At 37.0% G+C, this 20,016-nt stretch overlaps 1 protein-coding gene across 2 annotated transcripts; it reads left to right on the forward strand.

Moving 5' to 3' along the window:
• Nucleotides 1–846: 846 nt before the first annotated feature.
• MS3_00004667 (uncharacterized protein) lies at nt 847–18,786 on the forward strand (the record flags this gene model as incomplete). 2 transcript variants are annotated; one of them, XM_012941044.2, is made up of 9 exons in its annotated part: nt 847–1,022; nt 1,059–1,411; nt 3,655–4,151; nt 5,266–5,578; nt 8,232–8,523; nt 9,282–9,450; nt 11,204–11,414; nt 16,021–16,352; nt 17,925–18,786. In XM_012941044.2, the coding sequence occupies 9 exons, from the start codon at nt 847–849 to the stop codon at nt 18,117–18,119; spliced, it is 2,538 nt and encodes an 845-aa protein (XP_012796498.1). In that variant the 3' UTR covers nt 18,120–18,786. The 2 variants fall into 2 exon arrangements, with proteins under 2 accessions (XP_012796498.1, XP_051072804.1); XM_051212614.1 differs by having other exon boundaries at nt 1,059–4,151.
• Nucleotides 18,787–20,016: the final 1,230 nt, after the last annotated feature.

Genomic DNA, 20,016 nt, shown 5'->3' on the forward strand with positions numbered 1-20,016 from the left:
CTCCTCACTAGTAGCACCCTAGTCGAAAAAGATTTAAGATTTAAAGTCTTACGCTAACTGTGATAGAAATGCCTTTCGAGCAAACCTTGCACTGGTAACATTGAAGCGCATTTTTGGCCAGTTTGGCGGAAGAACTTTCCACATAATCTTCGGCAGTTTTATTCGTCTCTATTTATAGTACGGAAACATAGTATTTCCTCTCTTACTCCAAAAGGATAAGGACACTCTAGAACGTATCCAACCGCGAGCCACGCAACCAGTTCGGGGACTCAAATAAAAGCCTTATGAAGAGCACCTCCAATTACTGAACCTTTATCCACTAGAGTGTCTTAGAGGTGGTGTTATGACTTACAGTATCCTTAGCACTTCTGGACATCCTCTCGAACACCTACTTAAGCTTAGTTCCAACACTAAACTAAGAGGTAACACCCAAAAACTGGGGACACAACATAACAGACCGGACTGTAGACACAACTTCTACTCCTTAAGAGTTGTCAAATGCTGGAATTCGCTGCCGGCCGAGCTAGTCCAAGGGACTTCCCAGGAGTTCTTTATGAGGAAACTTGACCTATTCTTAAGGACTAAGGATAACATCTTATTATGATGATTCAGATTCAGATTTGTGTAGTAAGGACAGAAGGCCTACGGCCTATGTTATTCCTTTTCTAGTTTCTTTTTTTTCTAATATATCATAGTTGATATACCTAGGTTCTTGCCTGAAGGTAATGGTGATCCCCTGCTACTAGACACTGAATCATGATAAGCGAAAACTTCTTCTGTTCCGTCCACAACCATTTGAACCATTTGTGTGGATTGACGTTTGAATTTTTGAAGGCGCTTTAAACGATGCTTCGATTGTTGACCTTGCGGTTTCTACCCAAGCGAGGTGGTCTTAGTTTAAGGAGTTATAGTCCTGATGGAAGATATAAAAGTGAACACGGACCATCGTACTACCTTATCCCAGAAATACCTAGTGAATCTTACGTGTCAAAAATCATTCTGGAACCGCTGAACATCTCGAAGTAAGTTTTTTTATAAATTGCATGTCACAATAATAGTTTAGATGACCTGAAACCCGATAAGGTTTTCGGTGGCGTTTCCAGACTTATAATGAACTATCAGGTGTCAATATCGAAGTTGTCAGATAATATCCAGAAAGGAGAGCTTTCAAAAAATGACACTACTATCATATCTTCGCTTGAACAAGCATCTTTTCCAGTGGAACAAGCGTTTCGTAATCTAAGTTGCTTAACAACCCTGAAGAATGATCACATTTGGAGTTTAGTAGTATCGCGTCTGTATCAAAAATTCAAGGCGGCTAGGCGTGAATATTTTCATCGCGATTCAACCATATGCGAAGCTCTTTTAACACTCAGGCGATCTTCCTCAAAGTTGGATGAGTATGAGAAAGGTAACTACGGGTGGCTTGGAGATGTTTACTGGTTAAAATAGGCGTTTAGACCACTTAATATGATTCTCATCATGCAATCTCTCAAATCCTACTACAAGCATTACATGTGGCGTACATTCCGTAGCCGTCAAAAGAAGCTAAACAAGGTTCCGCTTTTTTCGATCGATATACATTTGTGTCAAACCCTTTGTGCATATGTGTCTGGGACTAGGTTCTTAAACCCTCAGCACTCATATTATATTGAATCTAGTACATTATATGTAAAATTGTAAGTTACATTTGAGATTAAAACAGCTGATATAAGCGAACAATTTTCTCTTCAATTAGGTCATCATCACGTATTATTTTAGTCCACGTGAATATTTACATAGGTAGTATAAACAAACAAGGCGATTTGAGAGTCAATGATCACATTGAGATAGATTGTGTAACTACACATAATAAGTAAAATGTGCAAACTGATAGTAAGGAGAGAAGTGTACTAGTAGTGACAAGAATAATAAAATAATGAAAATCCTAGTCAGTAGTTTAACGTAGGAAGTAGATCGGATTTAGATAAGTAGGTTTTACAATAATGATCACAGTACATTGTTAAATTTACGTAAATAATTAGATAGTGAAGAGTTGTTTGCTAAGTCATATCCGGCCAAGGAAGGGGACGGGTATCACGAATTTCTTCCGAAAACAAACTAGAGTTGTATGTTCAGCTGCCAGGTCCACTTCCTGCTAAATGTAGGAGACGGAAAATAACAAGAGTATACGATAGGTCACTCGAAATGATTTGGTTTTATCTACCATATTACAATTGCCAACCAGGTGTCTCGAGAAAGAGCTCCGTATTGTCTGTGTCCGGGCCTTTTCTAACCAAGCATGGAGATGCTCACTAATTCTTTTGTTAAGTTGACTGGTAGTTTTGTAGTGAAAGAGAGCTCAGGTGGAGGAAACCAGTTTATTGTTGCATGCAAAATTACACAGTTGCTTAGCGAAACATGAAAATCATACATTAAATACATTATTTGCGCATCTTTGCGTTATCACTTATATACTTCATTATTCCTCTAATTCTGCATGTGTTGGTAGAAGCAGTTCAGTTGAGAATTCTTTAAGATAATCCAGTTTTTCTCACTTTCATAAAGAATGTAGGAGGGGACTATAGTAGGACGACTATTCTATTCTGAGCCATGTCTGATGACTCCTCAAACCATTGAGCTGTACCATCTTCAGAACCCCAAGCAGGGGATCTTAATGGACCGACATATAGCAGTCCTGGACATCTTTTATATCATGGCCCAGTATTATAAACTGACCAACATCAAATTAATTCAGTGTAAAAAGCTGATTCAGAACCCGCATTTGTGGTAAAGTTCAAATTTTCGACAATTTAGTGACTTGGAGTCCTGTAGACAGAACCGAGCTTTTACCATAGACGAGCTCCTGTGTCAGTTGGGAAATAAAAGTAAACAGAATAGAAAGGAAGCGGAATAGAAGTCAAGTGAAGTAAAACAAAAACACTTGAACTAAATGGTTACTAATCATCTTTTGATTTAGCAATTAAACGGAACAAACAGATCAATTTATTTGCGGGTCATTCTTCTATCTGTGAGAGGAATGGGGTGCTGCCTGGCCACCCAAACTGAAGTAGATTTCTTCTTAAAGGTCCACTTCCTGAGTCTTTGATTGACGGGTCCAATCCACAAGACAATAGAAGAACATCGGAGTGACCAGAAATAGATTTATATCCCACTTGATCCATCAGGATTCTGGAGCACTTGTACATAATTATTTTGGAATCAGGGTCTTCCAACCCTTCTAGATGAATTCTTCATATCTATCAACTTGGTCTGAGTGCCGGGCGTTCACTTTTCAACCTCTGGCTTCTATAAATAACAACCGTCTCCATGGGAAGGCAATGAGTTAGACTTTCCTGGTAGTGGCTACTAACACGACCGTGTGAGAGCACTTCGAAGAGAGCTGATTCTCTCCATTTTTGATTTTACCAGGGGATTTGAGGGGGAAGTGCGTCTGTCCAATAAAAAACAACTATAAATTCAATGAACGGTGCGTATATTAAAGGTCAAATCAATCACATTTGTTTTAGCCTAAATATACATTTGTGGAAACTATTTTTTAAATGTTGATTCATCCATCAATTAAGTGCTGAAAACTATAGAGTAACACACAGTAGTCATTTTATGTCGTGAGACAATCTTTTTTTCGATACCTTATTTGTTTCACAATTTCAGGCTTATTGAACGTATGGATATATGATTGTTGGTCAGTGGGTACTGGGCTATTGCTTGCCAGTAACAAGTCTGGAAAAATCATTTCATTTTCTGAATTGAATGATATTATTCAAGAAACTAGCAAAACTACAGCCTCTCCACATATTACTCCACCAAACGCCCGCAAATCTTTGGAAGTGATACATGATAGTTATGCTACTGTAGAGAAAGAAGAAGCTAAATTTCAAGCAATGGTTGCATCTTGTGCTGTAGTCTCATTGCCTAAGTATTATAGGTCAAAATACACTGGTCGTGTAACAATACCGTCATCTTTAGAAATCCTCACAGGTGCCACGGATGTCAGTGTCGCTGAGTCAGACCTGGCTCCATCAGCTCCTTACTGGCTACCAGCAGTCTTAGGTGGTAAAGAAGATGGAGGACATATAGCTGGGATGCATGTTAGCTTAATTTCAAACGATGTAGTCAGTGAATTCCTAAAACACTGTAGTACTAGCGAAGTGAGTTCAGTATCTAAAAACTTTTGTCTATATATTTTTAAATGAAGGTTGTAGCATATAAAAAACGGCAGATTTAAAAACATAAATGGTAACCTGAAACCTTCAGAATTATCCATCATGCTTGTGTGAAGAAACTAAAACTGTTATGAAAGATAACAGTGTATAACTAGCACCTGCAAGTTCATTACGATTCTTCAGTTGAGTTCCTAGGGATGGTGCGACTCAGTGTCACCTTGAGGCGTTATCAGATATGCATCATAGTAGGAGCATGTTGTGATCTTGCTTATTACATTATTCTTAGAGGGGAGTTGATCGTCCCTAACTACGAGGAGGTCTTGTTCTCTGTATTGTTAGGTGAACTGTTTGAAAAAATAATATCTCTCTTCATTTGTTTGCAGGGTGTACAATTTTGCCTCCCACTTTTCCAAATGTTTTCACTTTATTTATATGTCGAATTTCTGAGAGCTCTGTCGTACTTATTTATTTATTTTATTTGAGCACAAATATTGGTACAAAGGGGCATCGAATACATATGTGCCACACAAGTCACTTGATTTGTGTTTAGGCTACGATACTGCCCGGGTGTCCAGACTGAAGCAGGTGGTTATCTTCCACGTCGTGCATTATTTGCCGACTCTGGAACTGGTTGGAAAAAGCGGAGAGGTGGTCAGTGTATGACATGGTGTCGTGGTATGAAAGAAAGCTGCAAAGGGCTAGCTTCTGTCGGTCGTTCACGACTCCCTGGCTGGGGTCCTAGAGACGGTGCGACACAGTGGCTAGAGACGTTATCAGATATGTCTCAGAATAGAAGCCAGTGGCGATCCTGCTGTAACCTTTTACTTTCTTCATAAAAAGTGGTTGCTTCTTCCTTAACTGAAAGAATACTTCTGATTGTACCTTTTCGCTTCCCCCATTATTATTATTATTACACTACCTTACATTAATCTGTACGTTATTGTTCTTTTTTTACGTTCCTTACTCTTTTTTCTTTTTTTCCTTCTCTTCAAATTCTCATTGTTTTGTGTAGCGCATATATATTTGGTGCCCTCTTGTACCAATATTTATGTGTTTAAATAAATAATAAATAATTATTTGAGCCTATATACTTTATTAGGTACGTAAAACCGTATGGGAATACTGGGTACGACGTGCAAGTGGTCGTTATTTTGGCCCAACTACCGGTTTATGTGCGTCTAATGATCAGCGTATACAGGATATTCGTCATTTACGAAGAACTCTGGCAAAATATCTTGGTTGTAAAGACTGGTTGTCCGTTGTTTGGAGTTCTCCTTATTCACACTCGCCTTCGTCTCCTGATGAACTTATCGCTAATGTCCTAGAACCTTCCAGATCTATTTTAACACAAGTTGGAGAGCGTGACTTTAAGCTACTAAAAGAATGGGCTAATGTAAATCTAGATATATCTGGTAAGGATTTTTCATATGAAATTTAATTACCATTATTTTTAGCACTACTAGCTTGGAGTTGAGCTTAAATTGGTGTCAAAGCATAAATAAGGATGATCACTCAAGCTCAATATTACTTAAACATACAGCTATTAATTTTTCTAGCTAACCGCATTGCCACTATTACATTAATTGATTAGGAGTGATGTTATTTTGAAAAATAGAGAGGAAACGCATTATCAAAGGCTAAATAAAATATAGTACTTCTGCAAATCGATCCATTTAATTGGACTTGTGTGCAAATCTTTTTGCCTTTACTTTATCATTCATTCTTACGATTGAAGAACATATGGAACTCAACACAACTGTCAGTCAACACCAAAGTCAGGATTTTCTATACAAATGTCTAGACAGTTCTATTGTACGGAGCTAAAATTTGGAGAGCTATTAGAATCATCAAAAATATTTAGGTATTTGTAAACAATTGTCTACGTAATATACCCAATGTCCGTCGGCTAGATACCATCAGCAACAGCCTACTGTGACAGAGAACAAGTAAGCTTTCAGATGGAGGGGGAGTTAGGAAGACACTTGAGGTGGATAGGACGTATATTACAGAAATCACCAAACTGCATGACAATGTAGGCCCTAACCTGGAATCCTCAAAGGAAAAGAAAAGAGGAAGACCAAAGAGCACATTGCGTCGGCAATCGGAAGCAGATATCAAAATAATGAATAATAGCTAGAAACAACTGGATAGAAGAACCCAGGACGGAGTTGGTTGAAGAATCCTGGCTGACATCTATGCTCCACGAGGAGTAACAGGTGTAATTAAGTAACTAAGTACGATGGTACCACCAACCAGATGGTATTATTATTGCTATTATTATTATTATTATTATTATTATTATTATTATTATTATTATTATTATTATTATTAGCTTTGTTCAATATTATATTTTTGGCACAATATAGAATTCTCAGGACAAAGTATTTCACTGAGCTTCCGTTTCTTATTTCTTGATCTATATTGACGATAAATATTAAGTGGTCGCCAGTTGAATATTAGCATTTCAGAAGTCGACATCTGAATAATATTCATCCTTTTCAATGCACATTGCCAGTCATCACGATGTCTCCGATTGTAGGTCTTTGTAACTTGTACAGCGAAAGGTCGTAAACTTTTCATAAACGCACCTGAAGTTATGCATTTAATTGACATAATGATGTGTCAAAACAAACAAGGAAACAGATTACCTATTGAAATATCTAGATGGCACGAACAGGTAGCCCAGATATTCAAGCAGGCCGCCCGGGTGTAGGGAATAAGCTAAAAATGAGGGGCGACCAGACCAAGACATTGCATCAGTCCATGAGTACTGATGTGTGGGACATGTGGGTAAGCACAGACTATCATTTTTGGTCCGCATGATTATCACAATTAATGTTGCTGGCGTCTGCTGGGATCACCGGGTAAGTAATAGTGAGGTTAGACGCAGGGTATTAGGGAAGGATGGTAAATCAGTCGATGAGGTTGTGAATCTTCGTCGACTGAGATGGTTGGGCCACGTGTTACGTATGCCCGAACACCGATTACCACGACGTGCAATGCTAACCGGCGTTCGGGGTGTTTGGAAGAAAGTTAGGGGCGGCCAAACCAAAACGTGGCATCAGTGCTTGAAGTCACTAACTTCTAGTCTGAGCCATGTTGGTAGATGCAGACTACTTGGTTGGGGTCCGTGTGACTTTTGTAACCAATGGTTGGAGACTCTTGGTGACATGACTCAGAATCGATCACAATGGCGTCGGTGTATGCACTCTCTGTCTTCCCTTAAACTAAGAGATTAAAATTGCTTCATATCTTTCTTTCTACGAACTAATTCTTTCTTCCTGTACTATATCTTTATTGCAATCTTTCTTTTATATATTACCACTATTGAATTAGCTACTTTTATGAATCTGGTGTCCATCTTGTTGTGTTAATGAGGTATGGGAACTTGGATCGATGCATAAATGTGCCTGATCCTACGTTGTAGCTGACTGACTGACTGACAATTAGTGTTTGAATGATATAGGTGACGTGACTCTGAAGACTTTGCAATGGGAAAGGTGCATGCACTTTCTATTTCCTTAGATCCTAAGTTTCTAAATCCTGCTTCGATCTGGGCACCCGGGCAGTATCACAGCCCACACACAAATCAAGTGACTTGCGTGGCACATATGTATTCGGTGACCCTTTGTACCAATATCTGTGTGTTCAAATAAATACATAAATAAATTAAAGTTTTCTAAATTGCCTTATCAATTTTGATCATTCTACTAATCCACATTTTTTCAAGTCAAATCTTGTATCCCTTTTTTTTATTTCCACTATTGGCCATATTAACAGGTATAGATTACCTGGTTTGGGTCCGTGTGATTATCCTAACTAATGGTTAGAGACTTTGAATGATATAGCTCAGAGTCGCTTGTAATGGCGCAAGTACTTCTGTAGTGGATTATCCTCAAGGTAATAATTCTCTAGGTTTCGTATATCAATCGCCCTGATAACTGTTATTATTCAGAAAGCAACATGAAGTATCGACTACAGTTTATTATGTATTATTATTTCTAATGAAATATTAATCTTATATCTTTTTTCACTGATATAATTTAATAAAATTTATTCATTTAGGCAAAACTTTGGAACCTTGGGACGTTGGATATGCTTTGGAACAATATAATTACGCTTTTAATTATGCACGTTTAGAGCATATAATTACTCCACCAGATGGTTCACTAGTAAATTATCTTCACACAGTATTTTGTGAGTTAGCAAATGTATTTCACTTTAAGTTATCATCTCAAATACCAAGATCATCTGTAGAAGAAAATGAATGTTATGTTGTTGAAAAATTGGTTTATCATGTGGAAGACTTAACAAGTGGTACACTACTTGGTGAAATAATTATTGATCCTTTCGCTAGGTGGGTGCACTTTTTAAAGTTAACTAGTATTATTGTTTTATTTATGGTATGTGTTTACTCTTTTCCATAGTGTGTAGGTACTAAGAAATAAGTTAAATGTTAAGTAATATTAGCCGCTACTTTAGTTTATTGATCAGACTTGTCTACTGTGATACACCAAATAAGCTGTGTTGTTTGAATCGCTTGTTTCTACCATACAAAACGGATTGTTTGGTTAGCCATAGAGCTCAAACCATCAAATGTTTTGTCCGAAGGCAAAGTCGTAGTGTCAACTGTACTGAGGTTTAGGGGATTAAACTATTTCTTTTGGATTATCAGGTTGTCCAGTTAGTGTCTTGGTATAGAAGGAATGGCTAGAAAATTTTTAATGCAAATCACCTCGCTCTACGAATTTCCAGTTCGGGGTGATATGGTTTTAATAGTACATAGGTATTACAACAAAAACCACTAGCAGAAAAACCGTGTGTGACTACTTTCATCATCTCTGTTTTTAGAGCGGCAGATTAAAAGTTAAAACACTTGGTTTTCTACCAGTAGATTTTTTATTCAAAGCACATCATCTGGTTCAGTTTAGTGCGCTGAGTTATGGTGTCAGAAACAATCATATATAAATGGTATTTCAAAAATCTGAGTAAATAGAACTGTGCTTGGTAAACAAGTTACAAAGAAAAAACAAACAAAGAATTTTTGTTTCAATTGTGTTTATTATTATTATTTCTAATTTATTTAAATCATTTTACTCATTTCAAAATTTTCAGAAGCAATCGTTCAGTTCCTGTTGGTGGTAATATATTTGTTCCTGTCTTTGCACGAAATAATTTACCAAAGATTGACATTCATGTACATTCTGAATCTTCTCATTATCCTATAGCTTACATTCTAGGTAGTTTAAATCAATCTACTGAAACAAATGGAATTTCTTTCAATGTAAGTTTATATATAACATGTAGCAAATTCTAAAACTTTACAACTCTATTCACGTAATCCTAAATTTTATTATGTAGTTGCCTATTCTCTTCTATTCTCAACTATTTAATCGAGTGAAATTGTCAGTCAGTCAGTTACAACGTAGGATCAGGCACATATATTCATCGGTCCAAGTTGCCATACCTCACTAGCACAACAAGATGAACATCGGATTCATAGAAGCAGTTAACTCAATAGTGTAATATATAAAGGAAAGATTTTATGTAAGGATATAGTACAGAAAGAAAGATATAAAGCACTTTTAATCTCATAGTTTAAGGGAAGATAGACAGTGTATACACCGACGCTATTGTGATCGATTCTGAACCATGTCACCCAAAGTCTCCAACTATTAGTTACTATAGTCACGTGAACAAGTGAAATTGATACAATAGCTACACATAGATTGTATTAGTCGTAGACAAATTGGTTAAATGTAGGATTCCTATCTAATACTATGTTATAAGAATATCAAAAGATCAAATTGTTCAATCAGACTATTCAGATCATGTAGTAGTATAAATCTAAAATAAGAAAATTTCAGTCTGATTGGTTGGCAGTCTAAATATGCTAGACTTCACTTAGTCATTTCCTATTACTCAATATAAGTTTTAAGATTGAAGGATTCATTTTTCCATCAACTTGTTAGTAATTAATTAGATAGTGTTGATTTGTATACTTTTAAAATATAGGGATCAGTTATAGTTATGAAACATATATGTGTAAAATTATGTTCACCTTTGTGTAGCGCTTCCATGTTCATTAAATAAGTTAGATGTATACTTGATAAATTTATGTCACTTAAAAAAAAAACATTTATGCTTGAGAAAATAAGGATGTGATTGGCGACTGAAACTGAACTGTCAAACACTTAATGACTATTAAGTATGTCATTTCCTATTATGAACTTCTAGCCCCCAAATGCCCTGGTATCGTCGAAGGTGGGAAAAGTCAGCTCTCCTTCTCGAAATGCTCTCATATGGCCATGCGTATACAGCCACTGTTAGAGAAATTCTTCTCACTACCTTCTCTCAGCATTACTGTTCTTTACGAAATTGAGAGAACGAAAAGCGGATGTCCGGCGCTTCAATCGGGTTGGTGGACGCGGAGAGTACACGTAGGAGAGTTGGAAAACCGTACTTAGAAACCAATAGTGCACATGGGCTCCAGAATGCCAAGGGAACAAGTGGCGTTTGAATCAACTATTGGTCACCGACTACCATATGACTGCATCTCCTGACGTTGCTCCACTGCCTTGTGGATCAGACACTTAGGTGGGAGGCTCTGGGTGTAGTTCCCTAAGGAAACTACCTGCTTCAGTCTGGGCACCCGGGCAGTATCACAAGTGACTTGTGTGTATTCGGTGCCCCTTTGTGCCAATATTTATGTGTTCAAATAAATAAATCTATAAATCAATTTCTACTCTGGACTCATTGAATGCCGACCGCTTGAATAGAGTATACTATCTAGCTTGTACTCTGATTCTCTATATTTGATTGGGGATCGTGTATCTGGTATAATCAAACATCAGTCTGTCTGTAGTGTATCGATCGAGTATTCAATCTAGTGAAAATATAATCTCAGTTGCCGATTGCATTAATGTATAATGGTAGTATAGCTTGGCATCAGAAAATATTTCTATTCTCTTGTTCTATCAATTTCAAAGTCAGTAAATATGTATACATAAATATATATATTTGACTTTTTTTTAAAGGTTTTATTATCATTTATGTCTATGTTTGGAGCATGTCTTCAATATGTATCATGTCGTGTACCGCATCATGAATTATATGGATTCCCTCATTATATAGCATTGGATACACGTTATGTTATGCCAGATTTATGTTATAATATAGGATATAATTATGCTATACCGTCATTAAAAAAATATTTACCAAATAAACAAAAATCCTATTTTCAACCATGTAAGTTAGAGTTTTGTTATGATTAAAATTTTTTCACACAGATTTATATATTCATAACTCATATATTATACTGTTAATATCCTGTTACTTCATTCATTCAGTCAGTAACAACGTAGAACTTCGTACGTACGTACATCAGTTCGGGTTGCCATACCACATTAGCACAGAGATGCAGTTGTCGATTACGTCAATTACGTACTCACCCTGGATGGTGAGCAGATAGACGTAGTCGAGAAGTTCGTGTATCTGGGTAGCTGCATAAGTGCTGGTGGGGGTGTGAGTGATGAGATCAATGCACGAATAGTGAAAGCCAGAGCGGCTTATGCCAATCTGGGCCACCTTTGGCGCCTTCGTGATGTTAGTCTGGCTGTAAAAGGTCGGATCTACAGCGCGTCGGTGAGAGCAGTTTTGCTCTATGCTTGTGAAACCTGGTCTCTCCGAGTTGAGGATGTTAGACGACTCTCTGTGTTCGATCATCACTGTCTCCGAAGGATTGCTGACATTCAGTGGCAACACCATGTCAGTAATGCAGAGGTTCGGCATCGTGTGTTCGGGCACAGAGATGATAATTCGATTGATGTCACCATCTTGAAACACCGACTTCGGTGGCTTGGACACGTTTTACGAATGTCGTCCCAGAGAATTCCGACTCTGTGACTGTTTGGAAGAAGCGGAGAGGTGGTCAGTGTATGACATGGTGTCGTGGTATGAAAGAAAGCTGCAAAGGACTGGCTTCTGTCGGTCCTTCACGACTCCCTGGTTGGGGTCTAAGAGATGGTGCAACACAGTGGCTAGAGACGTTATCAGATATGGCTGAGAATAGAAGCCAGTGGCGATCTTGCTATAATCTTCTTTTACTTTCTTCATAAAAAGTGGTTGTGTCTCCCTTACCTGAAAGATTTCTTCCGATTGTACCTTTGCGTTCCCTCATTACTACCACACTACCTTACACCAATCTCTTCGTTATTGTTCTCTTTTTTTTTTCTATTTCTCTTCGAATTCTCATCGTTTTGTGTGGCGCATATACATTGGCGCTCTCTTGTACTAATATTTGTGTTCAAATAAATAATAAATAAATAAAGTTGTCGATTCAAAACCCGTAGTGGTAGAGGTAGTAAAAGTATAAGCAGTAATGGGAAACATTAGGGTTTGAAGATGTTATTCAAGGATTATGATCCAGAGAAAAAAGGGGACATGAAGAATTCAGGAGATTAGAATTAGGCAGAACAAAAGGAGTGAATGCACCTGTGCCATTGCAAACGATTTGAGCCATGTCATTCAAGGTCTCTAACCAACGGTTGCTATCGTCTCGCGGATCCCAACCAGATAGTCCACATCTACCAATATGGCTCAGTCCACTTGTCTATGACTTCATGGATTTGTACCACGTTAATTAGCATTTAACACTTGATTTTGACAATGTTAGTTAGATCTGATTATGTTCATTTTACTTAAATCACTGATCATTTCTTAAACATTTCATTGAATAGAATTTCAACTGATCAATTTATTTAGAATTCTTTCAGCTAATTAGTATTATACACAATATTAACTTATTATACTATCAATTAGAGCTTTATTTATTTTTGTCTGGGCACCACATACATATGCGCCACACAAGTCACTTGATTTGTGTGTAGGCTATGATACTGCCCGGGTGACCAGACTGAAGCAGGTGGTTATCTTAAGGATCACTCTTGCAGCCTTTGATCTAAAGGTCTAATCCATAAGGCAGTGGAGCAACATCAGGAGATCTATAATTGGTTTATACACCACTTGTTTCCTTTGCATCTTGGAACCCATGTACACCATTGGTTTGGGATGAGGATTTTCCAACTCCCCTAGGTGTACTCTTTGTGTCCACCAACCCGATTGAAGCGCCAATGTGTCATAGTGTGGTGTGTGCCACTTATGTAGACGGATATAAGTAGTATGTAACACCATTCGAGAGTGGAATGCCTGGCAGCAGAATGTTGAGAAGGTCTAATAGAAGAGAACAAAAACATAGAGTGATTAGTATAGAAATGAAAGAAATAACAAAGTCTAAGGTAATTGATGGATATTATGCAAATAAAGTATTTAACGTATGATATTCACATTTTACCGAATAACTGTAATTTTGTATTCAAACTCATCTGGTTTTCCTCTATCTGTGTTCCGATTAAGTACAATAGGAGTATAACAATAAATCTAAAAAAACTAAATAAAACAGATTGTACATACACATCGCATCTAGACGACCATTCTGGAGTAGTGATAATCCATTGTCGAGATATAAACGATTATATAATCTTAATAGTTGAGATCATAAGTTAGTTGAAGCTAGACTATATATATATAAGGTAGATTATATAATCAACAAACAACATGAATGAGTAAGATTAAAACATAATGAATAAAGCTTAGTTTGTGAGGAATAAAAATTATTGAAATAGAAGGTAGTTAAAAAATGACATAAAAAAATAAAATAAAATAGAAAAGGTTACGTAATTTTATCGTGTTGTATCATAGAATTTTTGCTGTAAATCAAAGAAAAATCGATAATAGTTTCCTTTTTGTGAATACACATCTTACAGATTTCTAACACTTGATAATAATAACCTCAGCATACTTCAGAAAGCTACAAATTTGAATGTTTAGTGATCATTTTGATAAACTTCAAAGTATCAGTCTAATATTTTGTGTCTGAGTGTTTTCTGAAAATCACTCTGTTAAACCTGCCTATTTTTCTTGATGGAAGCCTTTTGAGATATGTTTAAAAAATCTAAAGGTAGTAAGTTGTATACTACTTATGTTGACAGATGTAAGTAGTATATAGTTTTAATCGACAGTGAAATGGATGCCAGCAGAAGGTTGAGAAGATTAAATTGAAGAGGATAGAAATGGAAACAAAACGTATCTGTAATAACAACAGAATTGAACGAACTATGAAGCATGTAAGGGACAACTAATGGAAGATGTGCAAATTATGTATTTAATATATGGCTTTCATATTTCGTGAAAGCGCTTTATAATTTTGTATTAAAGAATGAATTGGTCTTTCTTACCTGAATGTTCCTTCACTACAGTAGGTCCTCCTTTTTGTTGTGCTAATATTGCTACATTGGCCAAGTATACATAATTTTATTAGGGGCACAGTTAGTGTCAACATAAAAGGAATACTTATCAACCGGTGATTGAGTTATTACATACGTTGGTTTTATACAGAATAACCATTGGTAGACATTGACATTCGGACTGGTTATTTAGTAAAACAATGTCCCAACGCTGAGTTAATCAGGATCAAGATATCGAGGTTTTAGGCTTTCTTATGCAAGATTTTAACAATACCAATTTTACGGACGCACTTTTATTTAGTGTTTAAGGTATTTAGGATTGGCAAGTAAGTCTGTGTTATGGCATAACTGTTAAATAAAAAACAGTGGTGTACAATTGAAATGTTTCAGTCCATTATAACTCACCATTTGGAATCTTAAAAATCATACTTGAGTCGTTATCCCATATATCTCACTATATATCAAAGTCAGTGGTGAATCTATCATAGTTTTCCCGATTACATTCCTTCATTAACGGTAGGATTCACCTTTCCTAACTGAACTAAATCTGTTTTTATTGTTTTTCCAACTGAGCTATTTATTTATTTATTGATTAGAAATTAAACTTTTTCTCATCTACTTCACAGTCTTACCATTCCGGTTTATATGATGCATATATTCTGCTATCCTATCATTGTATGAAAATTTCTATTTGTTAAAGGTAAAAGTGTTTAGTACATGGGGTTTGTGGCGATTGTTGAATTACATCGATTACATCATAGATTGATCTTAGTTAAATAACCACTGAAAACTAATAAACACTGTATAGCTTCTTTGTCTTAGTATAAGACTCAGAAGTGCACACCTGCGACCCTACTGGGGATCAAACCTGAAATTAAATGATGAGGCAGGGTTTAACGTTTAGATTACTGAGCTAGCTTCCAGCGGTTCGTATTTCTAAATTCAATCGATTCACGATATCGCGTGTGATGTAAACAATACAATTCAACAGTCTCCGAAAACCTCCACTACTAATCGTTATCATATCTTAACCAGCAACTGATTTCGAAAGGTAATTCTCAGAGCTCCAGTGAGATTCTATGACCAGTAGAAACAACTCGATAATGTCACCTGTTGATTATGGAACTTCGAGATGTAATGCGGTGTTTGGTGAGGGTCCAAAAACCATTGGGCTTGGTTTCCGCTCTGTTTAGCATTTGTCAGCAAGATGTATGTGTAATCTTGACGGGACTAGTGCTTTCTGACAAATTTGATCTCATGTTATCCAACCTTACAATCACAGACTTTAAAATACTGGGCTCCCCCGGCCCCTATCAATCAGCAATAATAAAGACTTAGCATACATAGCATTGATCACTATTTAGTGATCAATGTCAAAATAACAAGAATTCTTGAAGTAATATTCAAGAGAGAAAAATCTCCTGAAACATGATTTGGGGACTACTGATTTATACAGAAAATGTCACAATGTTTCAAATTTTTTCTATTTCTAAATTATATTGTGTTATACATTCATTCATTGTATATATTTCTTTTATTATGACATTTAGCTGCTATCGGATTAAAAACACCTTCTAGGTCTATTAAATCATTGTATTTGCTACAAGAATTATATCAATCTCGATTTGATTTAGCCATGTGGTCAAAGAAATATTCAGAAACTAAATGGTCAACAATACAAAAAAATCTATGGAAATTACATATGCCTTATCCATTGCATCCAGAGGATACATTGCCATGCTCTTACACAAATATATTTGGACCAAATTCTGAATCTGGTTTAATGTATCATCAAATATGGCGTAAAGTTCTACTCGAAGATATCCTACTTTCATTAGATGAAGCTGGTTGGTTATCATCAGATAAAACAGATTCAGAAAAGGTGAGAATTTTCATTTTTGTGGCTTTCTTTTTTCTGTCTGCGGTATATTACAATAATACAGTGATATAATAATAAAGCTTATCTGGATGACGAAGTTGATGATACCGCTAGATTGAATACTCGAACTGGTACACTGGTACCTTCATATCTGCATCAGATCTACCATGTTCATCAATGATGCTGTCCAGATATGTGAAGGTTTTTACATCTTCTAAAGCTTCTCTGTGAAGTGTGATTGGATTGGTGCATGCTGTGTTGTATCGGAGAATCTTGCTTTTCCCTTTGTGTATATTGAGACCTACTGCTGTTGAGGCTGCTGCTGCCCTGGTCGTCTTCTCTTGCATTTGTTGTTGTGTATGCGATAGAAGAGCCAGGTCGTCCAGCTGCTTCCCCCCAGATGTTGACGTCTTCATAATCCAGGAAAAAGGGTGCGAGTAAGCAACCTTGAGATTAAGATGGTGGTTGGAGGTAGTCAACAGGAAACTCTGGACCCGGGTTTCGTGCTACTTGGCACTCGTCAGCAAGGTGTACCTGCAATCTTGAGGGAACTGGTGCTCCCTGGCGGATTCGATCCCGTGTCACCCAGCTTCACAGTCAGAGACGTTACCACTGAGCTATCCGAGCCGTGACTAACCTCCTGTAGGACTGAGATGTAATCACGATTGATTGATCACTGGGTGGTGATCAATGTCATGCTTGTCTAGTCCTTATTAGTGCAGATCGAATGCTATCGATCATGTTGTAATGTGGACACCAGTATCAATACATAGTGCCCGCAGTGTCGAGTCACCTAGACTGGTGGCCGCATTGCAACATGATCGATAGCATTCGATCTGCACTAATAAGGACTAGACAAGCATGACATTGATCACTACCCAGTGATCAATCATTTGTGAGTAAGCAACCTTGCCTGAAGCCGGTCTTTACTTTGAAAAAGTTTGTTAGCTGTTTTCTGTGCACGATTTTGCAGTATAATCCATCATGGGAATTCCGTTTAATATTGACCATCTTCTCAGGCACTTGGTAGTGTCGAAAAACTGGATATACATCCAAATTATGATCATTATCACATCAACTGAGTACTAATAAAACTTATAAATGATTTATTACTCAATAGTCACTAACTCTATATAATTTAACTCTTAATGTGTGTATGGATCAAAATTCAAATCTTTCAGATTGCTTCCAACTGTTATGTGTTCAGTCACGTAACCTATTGATTATAACTGCAGTTTAATCGATAGAATTCATTCAGTGTTTAGAATCAGACATTTGTTTTTAACAATAGTGAAATCTAGTGCTTGCTCGTCAAAGAGAATTTCAATTTTTTTAAATTATGACGACCGTAACTACTTTTCTACTTGATTCTCTCTTTCTCCCTCCCAGTGACTTGACTGTAGCATCTTTGTGAGTAGAACAGTGGCTGTATGGTTAAGGCGTTTGAAGTTCGGGTTTCAACCCTCATATTTAAAGTGTTGCTCTTACCCAAAGACCTGGCAAATAAGTTAATCTAAATTTTAATGTAATAACTCTTTGATCTTATTCTTTGCTTTAAAAAATTTTTTTCTTTAGGTATCAGAAGTCTTTAAACGCTTTCGAGATACATACTTGACTTATGGAAGTGCAATTCCACCAGCTGAATTATTTCGTCGTTTTCGTGGAAGAGATCTTAATCCTCAATTATTTTTAAAGAAGATAGAAACTTCAATAGAATCTCCAGAGATGCCTATAATATCAGAAGATATTACACCTGTATTAGCTCGTTGATAGTTTTCATAAATTTCAATCTATTATACAACTGATAATCATGTACACAGTTACTTAAGAATTATTTATTTATATTTAACAACAACACCCCCACCCCCCACCAACAACAAATACTTTGTGCTTAACACTTGTACATTATAATACATTTTTCTTATATAACTGTAACGTGATGTTTTGTGTAGATTATAGAAAACTTCGTAAAATACTTTATAGTTTTCCATAGGAAATTTGTACACTTTTGTTTACAAAATTCTTTGGATTCAATCAAACTTCATGTTTTAAATAAGTAGATATCATTTTGTCATTATGGAATTGCAATCAGAAATCTCTTAGGTATTTCATATTTCTTTTTTATGAACTGCATTAAACTCTTAGCAGATATTGTTAGTAGTGTTTAACAATGATTTAGCCCATATGTGATTTTCAACTTGAATATCAAGATACTCATCATAAATGCAATTTGTACTTCTTGAACTTGTACTGTTGAATTCAATGTTACATGTCTTAATAATATCTATTACTTCGCTAACAATGAACTTCAGGCTAAAGTTTTAGGCTTTTCTACCAGTTTCGTAATCTTAAAGCAACTCATGTTGTGGACTTGACTGGTTACTTTATCTAGTAACAATACATTGCAGTTGTGACTATATGATATAAGAATCTAGGCGTTATTTCTAATATATTAGGAAATATGTTGGGAACTCACCAGTCTATCTACTGGAAGGTACAAGGGTTGCAGTTATTCTACCGGTTAATATTTAATCGAAGCAAGTATAGTATTTTCCGTAGGTATCGTCATTTTATTCTGTATGTGTGTGGGCTGTGATACTACCCGGGTGCCCAGATCGGAGCACGTGGTTTCCTTAGGGGGCCACGTCACGAGCCTTTGACATAAAAGTCTGATTCACAAGGCAGTGGAGTTGCAGTCCCATGGTAGCCGGTGACGAATAATTGGTTCATACGCCATTTGTCTCCTCAGGATACTAGAGCCCATGTGCACCATCGGTTTGGAATCGGGGTTTTCAGACTCCCCTAGGTGGACTCTCCATGTTCACCAACTCGAGTGAAGCGCCGGACATTCGTTTTTCATACTCTCAATTTCGTAAACAACACCCCGTCCACGAGGAGGCAGTGAGTAGGACTTCCCTGGCAGGGGCTGTATACGCGTGGCCGTGCGAGAGCACTTCTAGAGGAAGGGCGGGCCCACCCCACTCTCGGTCATACCAGGACATTTGGGGCAACATCATGTTAGTAATGCAGAGGTTCGGCATCGTGTGTTCGGGCACAGAGACGATAATTCAGTCGGTGTCACCATCTTGAAACACCGAATTCGGCGGCTTGGACATGTTCTAAGAATGTCGTCCCAGAGAATTTCATGTCGTGCATTATTTGCCGACTCTGGGACTGGTTGGAAGAAGCGGAGAGGTGGTCAGTGTATGACATGGTGTCGTGGTATGAAAGAAAGCTACAAAGGGCTAGCTTCTGTCGGTCCTTCACGACTCCCTGGTTGGGTTCGAGAGATGGCGCTACACAGTGGCTAGAGACGTTATCAGATATGTCTCAGAATAGAAGCCAGTGGTGATCCTGCTGTAATCTTCTTTTACTTTCTTCATAAAAAGTGGCCGTAACTTCTTTAACTGAAAGGATTCTTTCTGGTTGTACCTCCCCGCCTCCCCTATTATTATTATTATTATTATTATTATTATTATTATCATTATCATTATTATTAATCATTATTACACTTCCTTACACTGATCTGGTCGTTATTGTTCCTCTTCTTTTTTTCTTTGCGTTCCTTACCTTTTTTTCTCTCCCCATTCTCACTGTTTTGTGTGGCGCATATATATTTGGTGCCACATTGTACCAATATTTCCGCGTTCATATAAATAAAAACTGG

Source organism: Schistosoma haematobium, chromosome ZW (genome assembly GCF_000699445.3).
Source record: "Schistosoma haematobium chromosome ZW, whole genome shotgun sequence".
NCBI lineage: Eukaryota > Metazoa > Platyhelminthes > Trematoda > Strigeidida > Schistosomatidae > Schistosoma > Schistosoma haematobium.